Source organism: Mytilus galloprovincialis, chromosome 1 (assembly GCF_965363235.1).
Source record: "Mytilus galloprovincialis chromosome 1, xbMytGall1.hap1.1, whole genome shotgun sequence".
NCBI lineage: Eukaryota > Metazoa > Mollusca > Bivalvia > Mytilida > Mytilidae > Mytilus > Mytilus galloprovincialis.
Genome location: NC_134838.1, coordinates 73,119,914 through 73,132,861, shown reverse-complemented (window position 1 = coordinate 73,132,861; position 12,948 = coordinate 73,119,914). Strand labels below are relative to the sequence as shown.

The 12,948-nt window shown below is 32.9% G+C and overlaps 1 protein-coding gene across 2 annotated transcripts in view; it reads left to right on the top strand.

Moving 5' to 3' along the window:
• LOC143083354 (uncharacterized) overlaps nt 1-12,948 on the top strand; it is a 117,307-nt gene that overhangs the window by 85,224 nt on the left and 19,135 nt on the right. For both annotated transcript variants that reach the window (XM_076259609.1, XM_076259617.1), the window contains exons 7-10: nt 5,988-6,142; nt 9,477-9,606; nt 10,800-10,910; nt 11,750-11,937. In XM_076259609.1, the coding sequence (XP_076115724.1) occupies nt 5,988-6,142; nt 9,477-9,606; nt 10,800-10,910; nt 11,750-11,937 (584 nt within the window). The remainder of the gene's footprint in view (nt 1-5,987; nt 6,143-9,476; nt 9,607-10,799; nt 10,911-11,749; nt 11,938-12,948) is intronic.

Below are 12,948 nucleotides of genomic sequence, written 5' to 3'. Positions count from 1 at the left end.
GTCATTTAGACTCACTGTGAGCACAACATAACTAGGTCAACATACTAACTCTGTGTCATTTAGACTCACTGTGAGCACAACATATCTAGGTCAACATACTAAATCTGTGTCATTTAGACTCACTGTGAGCACAAAATAATTAGGTCAACATACTAAATCTGTGTCACTTAGACTCACTGTGAGCACAACATATCTAGGTCAACCTGCTAAATCTGTGTCATTTAGACTCACTGTGAGCACAACATAACTAGGTCAACATACTAAATCTGTGTCAAATAGACTCACTGTAAGCAGAACCTATCTAGGTCAACATACTTAATCTGTGTCATTTAGACTCACTTTGAGCACAAAATAATTAGGTCAACATACTAACTCTGTGTCATTTAGACTCACTGTGAGCACAACATAACTAGGTCAACATACAAAATCTGTGTCATTTAGACTCACTCACTGTGAACACAACATAACTAGGTCAACATACTAAATCTTGTGTCATTTAGACACACTGTAAGCACATCATATCTAGGTCAACATACTAAATCGTGTGTCATTTAGACTCACTGTAAGCACATCATATCTAGGTCAACATACTAAATCTGTGTCATTTAGACTCACTGTGAGCACAACATATCTAGGTCAACATACTAAATCTGTGTCATTTAGACTCACTGTGAGCACAACATAACTAGGTCAACATACTAAATCTGTGTTATTTAGACTCACTGTGAGCACAACATAGCTAGGTCAACATACTTAATCTGTGTCATTTAGACTCACTGTGAGCACAAAATAACTAGGTCAACATACTAAATCTGTGTCATTTAGCCTCACTGTGAGGACAACATAACTAGGTCAACATACTAAATCTGTGTCATTTAGACTCACTGTGAGCACAACATCACTAGGTCAACATACTAAATCTGTGTCATTTAGCCTCACTGTGATCACAACATATCTAGGTCAACACAGTAAATCTGTGTCATTTAGCCTCACTGTGAGCAGAACATAACTAGGTCAACATACTAAATCTGTGTCATTTAGACTCACTGTGAGCACAACATAACTAGGTCAACATACTAAATCTGTGTCATTTGGACTCACTGTGAGGACAACATAACTAGGTCAACATACTAAATCTGTGTCATTTGGACTCACTGTGAGGACAACATAACTAGGTCAACATACTAAATCTGTGTCATTTAGACTCACTGTGAGCACAACATATCTAGGTCAACATACTATATCAGTGTCATTTGGACTCACTGTGAGGACAACATAACTAGGTCAACATACTAAATCTGTGTCATTTGGACTCACTGTGAGCACAACATAACTAGGTCAACATACTATATCAGTGTCATTTGGACTCACTGTGAGGACAACATAACTAGGTCAACATACTAAATCTGTGTCATTTAGACTCACTGTGAGCACAACATAACTAGGTCAACATACTAAATCTGTGTCATTTAGACTCACTGTGAGCACAACATATCTAGGTCAACATACTATATCAGTGTCATTTGGACTCACTGTGAGGACAACATAACTAGGTCAACATACTAAATCTGTGTCATTTGGACTCACTGTGAGCACAACATAACTAGGTCAACATACTATATCAGTGTCATTTGGACTCACTGTGAGGACAACATAACTAGGTCAACATACTAAATCTGTGTCATTTAGACTCACTGTGAGCACAACATAACTAGGTCAACATACTAAATCTGTGTCATTTAGACTCACTGTGAGCACAACATATCTAGGTCAACATACTATATCAGTGTCATTTGGACTCACTGTGAGGACAACATAACTAGGTCAACATACTAAATCTGTGTCATTTGGACTCACTGTGAGCACAACATAACTAGGTCAACATACTATATCAGTGTCATTTGGACTCACTGTGAGGACAACATAACTAGGTCAACATACTAAATCTGTGTCATTTAGACTCACTGTGAGCACAACATAACTAGGTCAACATACTAAATCTGTGTCATTTAGACTCACTGTGAGCACAACATATCTAGGTCAACATACTATATCAGTGTCATTTGGACTCACTGTGAGGACAACATAACTAGGTCAACATACTAAATCTGTGTCATTTAGACTCACTGTGAGCACAACATAACTAGGTCAACATACTATATCAGTGTCATTTAGCCTCACTGTGAGCACAACATAACTAGGTCAACATACTAAATCTGTGTCATTTAGACTCACTGTGAGCACAACATAACTAGGTCAACATACTAAATCTGTGTCATTTAGCCTCACTGTGAGCACAACATAACTAGGTCAACATACTAAATCTGTGTCATTTAGACTCACTGTGAGCACAACATAACTAGGTCAACATACTAAATCTGTGTCATTTGGACTCACTGTGAGGACAACATAACTAGGTCAACATACTAAATCTGTGTCATTTGGACTCACTGTGAGGACAACATAACTAGGTCAACATACTAAATCTGTGTCATTTAGACTCACTGTGAGCACAACATATCTAGGTCAACATACTATATCAGTGTCATTTGGACTCACTGTGAGGACAACATAACTAGGTCAACATACTAAATCTGTGTCATTTGGACTCACTGTGAGCACAACATAACTAGGTCAACATACTATATCAGTGTCATTTGGACTCACTGTGAGGACAACATAACTAGGTCAACATACTAAATCTGTGTCATTTAGACTCACTGTGAGCACAACATAACTAGGTCAACATACTAAATCTGTGTCATTTAGACTCACTGTGAGCACAACATATCTAGGTCAACATACTATATCAGTGTCATTTGGACTCACTGTGAGGACAACATAACTAGGTCAACATACTAAATCTGTGTCATTTGGACTCACTGTGAGCACAACATAACTAGGTCAACATACTATATCAGTGTCATTTGGACTCACTGTGAGGACAACATAACTAGGTCAACATACTAAATCTGTGTCATTTAGACTCACTGTGAGCACAACATAACTAGGTCAACATACTAAATCTGTGTCATTTAGACTCACTGTGAGCACAACATATCTAGGTCAACATACTATATCAGTGTCATTTGGACTCACTGTGAGGACAACATAACTAGGTCAACATACTAAATCTGTGTCATTTGGACTCACTGTGAGCACAACATAACTAGGTCAACATACTATATCAGTGTCATTTGGACTCACTGTGAGGACAACATAACTAGGTCAACATACTAAATCTGTGTCATTTAGACTCACTGTGAGCACAACATAACTAGGTCAACATACTAAATCTGTGTCATTTAGACTCACTGTGAGCACAACATATCTAGGTCAACATACTATATCAGTGTCATTTGGACTCACTGTGAGGACAACATAACTAGGTCAACATACTAAATCTGTGTCATTTAGACTCACTGTGAGCACAACATAACTAGGTCAACATACTATATCAGTGTCATTTAGCCTCACTGTGAGCACAACATAACTAGGTCAACATACTAAATCTGTGTCATTTAGACTCACTGTGAGCACAACATAACTAGGTCAACATACTAAATCTGTGTCATTTAGCCTCACTGTGAGCACAACATAACTAGGTCAACATACTAAATCTGTGTCATTTAGACTCACTGTGAGCACAACATAACTAGGTCAACATACTAAATCTGTGTCATTTAGCCTCACTGTGAGCACAACATAACTAGGTCAACATACTTAATCTGTGTCATTTAGACTCACAATGACTCTTTGTTATATTTGGCTTTATGTCTGATGTTTTGTAACCCTGCTTTTATAAACAATGTTCTCCAAAGAAAATGTATTGTATAATAACAATTTCCGTTGGGCAATATTGTTTTTTTTAATAACCGTAGTTCATGCTTAGACAAACAAATTAAAAGATTGATTTTACTCAAAAAGTTGACACAATTAAACAAATACTGTATAGTTTTTTTATGAAGTTTAAATTTTCGCTTATTTTTGCGTATAGAACAAAATTACAAAATATTTTGTATACCTTATTCAATGAAAACCTTGAAATTTAACACCTTTGAAAATAACCTGCTATTTGGTATGTAATTGATAAAATAAACAATTCACACTTATACTGACAAAATATATAATTTAAATCATAGTGGAATGAAATCACTGTTTTCATTAGTGTGGCTTTCCTCTGGGACTGACACAAACAGAGGGGTAGAAATTTAAAAATATTTAACTTATCTTAGTGCACATTGCAATGTTTCTAGAAGGACTTCATCTCAAAAATTTGATTTCAACACAAAAGACACATTGCGTTTATCTATAACATCAAATTAACTGTACAAGTGCAAAATGGATGAACATTTTAAAAAAGGTAAAAGAGATATACATTAGAGAAAAAAGATGACTAGTTTCACTGTGTGTGTACATAACTTGTAAGATTTTACTTCCTTTAGACTTCCAAATAATCAGAACCATGCAATTTTTTGTACTGTTTAAAAACTTCCATTTGTTTTTTAGCTCACCTGGCCTAAAAGGCCAAGTGAGCTTTTCTTATCACTTGGCATCCGGCGTTCGGCGGCCGTCGTCGTTAACTTTTACAAAAATCTTCTCCTCTGAAACTATTGGGCCAAATCAAACCAAACTTGGCCACAATCATCATTGGGGTATCTAGTTTAAAAAATGTGTCCGGTGACCCGGCCAACCAACCAAGATGGCCGCCATGGCTAAAAATAGAACATAGGGGTAAAATGCAGTTTTTGGCTTATAACTCAAAAATCAAAGCATTTAGAGCAAATCTGACATGAGTAAAATTGTTAATCAGGTCAAGATCTATCTGCCCTGAAATTTTCAGATGAATCGAACAACCCGTTGTTGGGTTGCTGCCCCTAAATTGACAATTTTAAGGAAATTTTACTGTTTTTGGTTATTATCTTGAATATTATTATAAATAGAGATAAACTGTAAACAGCAATAATGTTCAGCAAAGTAAGATTTACAAAAAGGTCAACATGACCGAAATGGTCAGTTGACCCCTTTAGGAGTTATTGCCCTTTATAGTCAATTTTTTAACCATTTTTCGTAAATCTTAGTTATCTTTTACAAAAATCTTTTTCTCTGAAACTACTGGTTTAAATTAATCCAAACTTGGCCAAAATCATCATTGGGGTATCTAGTTTAAAAAATGTGTGGAGTGACCCTGCCAACCAACCAAAATGGCCACCATGGCTAAAAATAGAACATAGGGGTAAAATGTAGATTTTGGCTTATATCTCTGAAACCAAAGTATTTAAATCTGACAGGAATAAATTGTTTATCAGGTCAAGATCTATCTGCCCTGAAATTTTCAGACAAAACAGACACCCTGTTGTTGGGTTGCTGCCCCAGAATTAGTAATTTTAAGGAAATTTTGCAGTTTTTGGTTATTATCTTGAATATTATAATAGATAGAGATAAACTGTAAACAGCAATAATGTTCAGCAAAGTAAGATCTACAAATAAGTCAACATGACCAAAATTGTCAAGTTACCCCTTAAGGAGTTATTGCCCTTTATAGTCATTTTTTAACAATTTTCATAAATTTTTGTAAATTTGTAGAATATATTTTCCACTGTAATTACTGGGCCAAGTTCATTATAGATAGAGATAACTGTAGCAAGAAGAATGTCCAGTAAAGTAAGATCTACAAACACATCATGATCACCAAACAAAATTTTGTCATGAATTTACTGTGTCCATTGTTTAATATGCACATAGACCAAGGTGAGCGACACAGGCTCTTGAGAGCCTCTAGTTTTATTTTGTACAACAAACATTTTTTTTATTGATTCCATTATTTTGGTTGTGTGTGAATAACCAAACAATATATGTGTAAGCACTCCTGTGCTGGTCATATCATATTTTCAATTTATATTTTGTGAAAACTTAGTGGAACTAGTGTCATAATTTTTAAAAATACATGAAAAGAGAGATAACTCTGTTTGGCTTCTTTTTTCTAGATTGTAAAAATTTGCTCAAAAAGTTGTTAGAACCCTCTAGTGATCTTCGTCTTCCATTACTGGATGTAGAAATTCATCCATGGGTGACACAGGGAGTAAAGTCGTCTTTCCATACCTTCCACAAATATCCTAAAGATAAAACCATGAAATCACAGGTAAGTAGTTGTAGCAGTAAATCAGTTAAAAAAAAAATAGTGAGTGAATTGACATGGTTGAAACTTTCATGAAAACAAATGGTATTTGCTATTTCATACATGGCAGGTAAACATATATCTATCTAATCATATGAAAATAGAAAAAAAATTTGTCCTAAATTTTTTTGTAAACAAATTTAGAGATTACAGATAGTCAGCAGAGATATATACACAGCATTTTTTTAAAAATATAAATTGGTACAAATTGGTACATTTTGGCCATGAAAATTGAAAATGAATATATAATTCATGACCAGTAGGGTCGTCATAAGCCAGGTTTTTTTTCTTGAAAGGCATAAGAAATCAAAGTCATGGACTAAAGCAATATAGAGGCCCATAGTATTCTAGATACATTTCAAGTCAAAAACCTATATTGAACATTATACTACCAATATGTCATGACACCAAATTAGATGTTGTGCTGTATTTAACATATTATCAGCAAATAAATGATTGTAGAATTTTTTGGTAAATTAAAATATATGCCGTTGTGGCTTACAAATAGTTATAGATTTAAGATATCTCTATTTTAAACAATTGCTCTGCAATGATCAACCGTAGAAATTTATATGAATACAATAATTTTATTCTTTGATAGGATTCACTTCTGTATGATTCACTAGAAAATGAGGTAATGCTAATACCTGCAAGTTTTGATGTTAAAACAATTATTGTCAAATTCTTTGTAAAACTCTACAATACCTAGGCATGGCCATTTTTGTTCATCAATGTGAAAAGATTTATTTTCACAATGGTTTTTGCTGATGTTTGTTGAATGAAATTTAAAATCTTTTATTTTAAAGCTTATTTTTAAAGAAAAATTCAGAAGAAGCTCTGAAACCATCAACACTTTACCCTAAAAATATCAACAGCACAAAGCCTTTTAACATGTCAAATGTCCTTGTTTAGATATTTTACTGTGATAATGTTTAGCCAAATACATTAAGTTAAATTTTTATAAAAATGAAATAAGGAAGAAACGAAAGATGAAATCAAATGAAAAAAATAAGGAAGTATATTGCATAAATTTGCTCACTGTAAATTCGTTATTATTTGTTGGTTATTAATTTTTGTGGGTTACACGATATAGCTGATCCCAGAATTCAAATGTTTAAATCAAATATCCATGAATATGCAAGTTTTCAGCAATCCACGAAAATTGATGCCCGTGAAAAATAAATGAATCTAGAGTATTTAGAAGAATTATCTGGTAATTTTTAGTGAGTGTTTTCTATTTAAAAAAAGGGAAAGATATTTAAAAACAGCTTACCAGACACACAGTATTTGATTGGGCAAAATAAAAAATTGAATATTCATTTTAAATTTACATTTAGATCTTAGTTTTTACCGTAATTGATTTTGAATTATGTGATGTTGGGTGTAAGCAATTGAAATCAAACACTTTCACTAATTAAACACAATAATTCACTAATTAAACACAATAATTTTGGAAAGTTCCCTTTTTTGCATGGTACATATAGAATGTGAATGTGTACAGTAAGGAAACAAGAAATAACACTTAGTTCAGTTCAAGATAATGCTACACATTAGTTTTTTTTGCATGTAAACATTTTTTAGAGAGGCAATGGACTTTTCTCAGTCTCTCTTATGTTTTACTCTTCTGTTATGCATTGGTCTGCTTGGTTTAGTTTGTATGTGGTATATGACAGGAAATAACCTTAGAAATTTTACACTTGTTATATGTCGGGAAATAACCTTAGATCTTTGTGTTATGTAACAGAGGTTTATAGTAATGGCTTAATGGTGAAAGAATAGAGTTAGTTAATAGTCCATTTGCCAATTACTGATTTAATTCAGTTATTACACACTTTTTAAACAAATTACTTCCCTTTATCAATCGTAGACTGGTTCTATATTGGACAAAATTGGCTTTTGCAAATGTAATGCATGATAAGTTGAAAGTGATGTATCAGCAGTTTATCTAACTTTTTTTAATTTAAACAAATTAATGTAATTAATAGATTTGAAAAACTTTAAGGTTACTCACATTACGCACAGGTAAATTTGCTCTTTCTTAAATTCTAGCTCTCCATTGTCAATAAAAATTTATGTCCCTCATCAGCGAGACAACAAAAAAAGGGATCTCTAATTACAGGGTCAATTAAGGGAATTGGCAAATAGACTATTGGAGGAAAAATAGCATGCCATTTTATTTATGGATAATTTGAGATGTCCATCATTAGAGACCAGGTTGCTGTCTTGAATGAATTTGTGTTTTACTCATTAGTAATGTCAAGTGATTAATCTATTGATTAATTACAATGATTGGCATGAATAAAGTTTGATGGTTTTTTCCTAATTTTGTCATGCCGTGGCCTTTTATAACTTACCATGCAAACGTACAGTAAATGGTTATATAGTGACCTATACTATAGTTGTTTACATCCATGTTCTTTGGTCACTGGTGGATAGAGGCTCATTGGTGATACCTACTTTTATAATGAACAAACTTAATTCTATATAAATTTGAAAATGGCCATTCTTAGAAAATTTGCACAATGATTTGACCTTTTTCGCTTTATTAATACACAACTGTTTTCAAAACAAAATTATGAATGCTTAGATATCACATTGACATATTGTTTTCACATTTTTGCTCACTTAACTTTAGAACCATCATGAACAAAGGTGGATGTTTATATATTTGTACAGTAACATTGCTATCAAAGCATTACTAGGGTCATATAACAACACTTCTTTATTCACATTCACAGACATAGATTTAGATATAGAAAACTAGTATTGTGAGGCATTTTTTTCTGAATACAAAATTATTTGAGAAATTGACTCACTTGTTAAAGAGCTACAACTAAAATCATATGTGTGTCTACTAATTTTCTTGCAACTGCTAACTTCAATTTGAATTTGATCTAAATCTATTTAAACAGTTAGGTGATAAATGCATGCTATAACTGAATATTTGTAGTTGGATAGAATAGTTTCATGGCTGCATTAGAATAGAAAGGGCAGTATATATTACAATTTATTTTAGCACCAGTTGCCAACTAGCTTTTTTATAGATTGTTAGTAGATTAATTACAGTTTTCAGAAGATAGATGGCTGTAAATTTTAAATGTGTTAATAAATAGATGTACCAAGAATGTTTGACTTTATTTTGATTTGGTATAGATTATAGCATGATTAGAATATTAGATAGTACTGGTATGTATGAATAAATTCACAAGTGTGGAATTTTTAAAACAAAAGTTGCTGTCGCCAAATAACAGATATGCTTTATCCAAATGACTAATTTACACAATTTTGATGTTTTAAGGTGATAGAAGAGTTATCTTCCTTGCTACAGATGAAAAAGGAAGAGGTGGAGACAACAGTTCATGAGAGTAAATGTGATCAAATATCAGCCATGTTTAATATGATGATGGACTGTAAGAGAGAAGAAAAAGGTACACTGTTTGAAAACTTGTATAGAATATCTCACTTTGAAAGTGTTTTAGGGCTTAAAAATGGAAAAAAAATGGCCTTAGTGGTCGATTGGTCTAAGTAGTTGCTACTGTAATCACTAGCCAGTCAACAATGAGGTTGTGAGTTAAAACCCCGCTCTAGCCCTGGCATTCCAATCCTAATTGACTAGGATAATCAGTTTTCCTACCGAAGGTCTGTCCTTTTTTTCCGAGCATTTTGGCTTCCTCCACCAATAAAAATGGCCGTACCGAAAAATAGCCCAAAAGCGGTACTTAAAAGTGGCTTTAAAACACAAAAAAATATAAAAAAAATAACAACAAGAATGTGTCCAAAGTACACAGATGCCCCACTCGCACTATCCTTTTCCATGTTCCATGGACCGTGAAATTGGGTAATTATCTAATTTGGCATTAAAATTAGAAAGATCATATCATAAGCAACAAGTGTACTAAGTTTCAAGTTGATTGGACTTCAGCTTCATCAAAAACTACCTTGACCAAAAACTTTAACCTGAAACTCCCACTTTCATTTTCTATGTTCAGTGGACCGTGAAATTGGGGTCAAAAGTCTAATTTGGCCTAAAAATTAGAAAGATCATCTCATAAGCAACAAGTGTACTAAGTTTCAAGTTGATTGGACTTCAGCTTCATCAAAAACTACCTTGACCAAAAACTTTAACCTGGACGGATGAACGGAACCACAGACGGACGGACGGACGGACGAACGGAGCCACAGACCAGAAAACATAATGCCCCTCTACTATCGTAGGTGGGCATAAAAATGGAAAAGCTCCAATCTTCTGTCTATTTTCAACTGTCTTTATGATGATTGATTAATTGTTGGTGTTGAATGAATCTTTACATAATCTGAGGGAGCCAGAGAGAATCATGACCTTAGACAATTCTAGTTGATAAAGATTAGATTCAAACACACCTACTATGAGCAGAGTTCAAACTAGCAACCATTCACTATTTATCAATGAGATATTTTCTCATTTATTTCAAGTTTTTGGTAAGGCAAACTGTTTTAGGTAAATACATTTTTGTAGAAACTGTTGCTTTAATATGACGGAAGACAAATAAACCATGAAATAAATTTTGCTCTCATAACACCAAAAGATGTAGTGATGAATTCGATAAATATATAATGTATAAACCTGTTTTTGATATTTTAGGTATTTTTGATATTGATTATACTGTGTACCAAATGCCACCACCAGAGAAGAAAACAAAACGAAAGAAAAAACATCATTCACATTCAAAATCAGAGAGAGAAGTACAAAAAGGTAAAAGGTCACGATAGGAGCACCACTATATAAAGAATCTATCTGTATATTACAGAATTAGTTAGAAATACTGTGAAATGTCCTACTCTATATATTTTTATCAGGAATTATATAAAGTCAACTGAAAGACAAAGTTTCTTCAGCAATGAAATTATTTAATTGATAATTGGAATAAACTTTCTAGTTGGAAAAGACATTAAAAAGAGAAATCTTTGATTGGGTAGTTTTATAAAGCTGATAAGACTTAACAATATACTGAATCGGACATTGCATCTAACTCACAAAGAAGATGAATACTCAGTAATATGATAAAAACCCTTACTCTAATTGGCTACACAAGGTGTCTAAAACTTTTGAAAATAAGGAGATCTTGTAGTATGATTTCTAATGAAAAAATAAAGAGATATGATATGATCTTCAATAATGTAATAGCTCACCAAGGACCAAAATCATACAGATATAAAGAAGTGCTATTTACCATAGGCCTTCAATAATCTGCTTAAAGCCTTGGGATACCAAAGTGGGGAAAGACAACCCCCTCCCCCCCCCCCAAAAAAAAAAAAAAAATTCAAAAAAAATCAACAGCAAATAAGAGTTAATTAACAATTGCTTGACTCATCAGTGTCAGGCTCTAAGCACAAAAACAACTTACAAAATTTTGAAATTTTAAGTAATTTCTGCTTGTCAAGAGTGTACTTAAGTTTTGAACCTGTAATAAAAGCCTTTATATGTTAATCATTGAATCACTAGGTTGTGCTTGAAAACTAAAAATGCTGTAATAAGGTTGACTTACTTTAAATATTTCTTGATTTAAGTCTTGTAAAATACCTGTTTTTCAGAATCAGAAGTTCATGGAGATGAAGGACATGATGAGGAACATAAGAAACCTGAAGGTGAACAACACAGAGTCAGCACTGCATTTGATTTTATGGCTATTTGTAGTGCTCCAACATGGCTAGGGCAGGAAAGACGTAGATCCAGGAGAAGAAAGTCATATTTTCCTCAGCCTTCACCACTAGCTATGAATGTAAGCTAAGTAGCATCTGTTATAATAAAAGAAGAACCTGATAAATTATCTTGAAAAAGTGGTTTTCATAGCAACATAGTTGTGCTGACACATCATTAAACTGCTGTCAATCAATCAATTATAAACCTGCTTAGAATGTGGGTAGGGGGAATTGTTGATGATACTTTTATGGGAGATAACTCTATCAATGTGGTTGAAAACATTCATAAACATTTGGCAGAAACATATGTGATAATTTTTTAGTTTTTGTCTAATTTTACAGGAAATTGAACCTTTTTCTTTTCGGGGTGTATTGAAAATGGTAAGGCATGATTTTTCATAAAAATGCTTAATTTAAGAAGCAGTGATATTATAATCAAGGAGGAGGATCAAAAGAAGAAAAGGTAAAACAAGTTGCAAAATATTCCTTGATTTCTGGACAAATATTTATCTAAAAGTAAGAAATGCAATTGTTCCTGGCTTGTGCCTTTCAAATTTATTGGAAATTCCTAAAACTATGCAGAGTTTTGCAGACACATAATGAATTTTGTGTACTGATAAAGTCAGTGGTAGAAAATGTTCTCAATGGAATTACATAATAGAGTGTATAAGATAATTCAATATATACTAATGTATCTAAAAGACTTATTAGATAAGCAGGATATCAAATTGTTCATGAAAATTCTGTTATTTATTCAATTCTGATATCATATTGCTGATAAGGTAACAACTTTTATCAATGTTTATCATGATTGTGTTCTGGCTTCTAGAATGAATGATTATATTTCATTATATACAAAAATGAAATAACTATAGGGATAACATTTTTGTGAGAAGAATAGTAACATTTTGTAATTAGTTTAAATGATTTATCAAGATATCAGCTTGTTTATGGAATTAAAAAGAAATCAGAAACTAATCAATTTACTAACTGAGGTTAACAAATAACCTGTTACGTTGCTGTGCATAGAAGATGAAGTCAAACAAATCAATACTTTATAAAGGAGTAGTGGCAATAAGGCCCTTATTCGG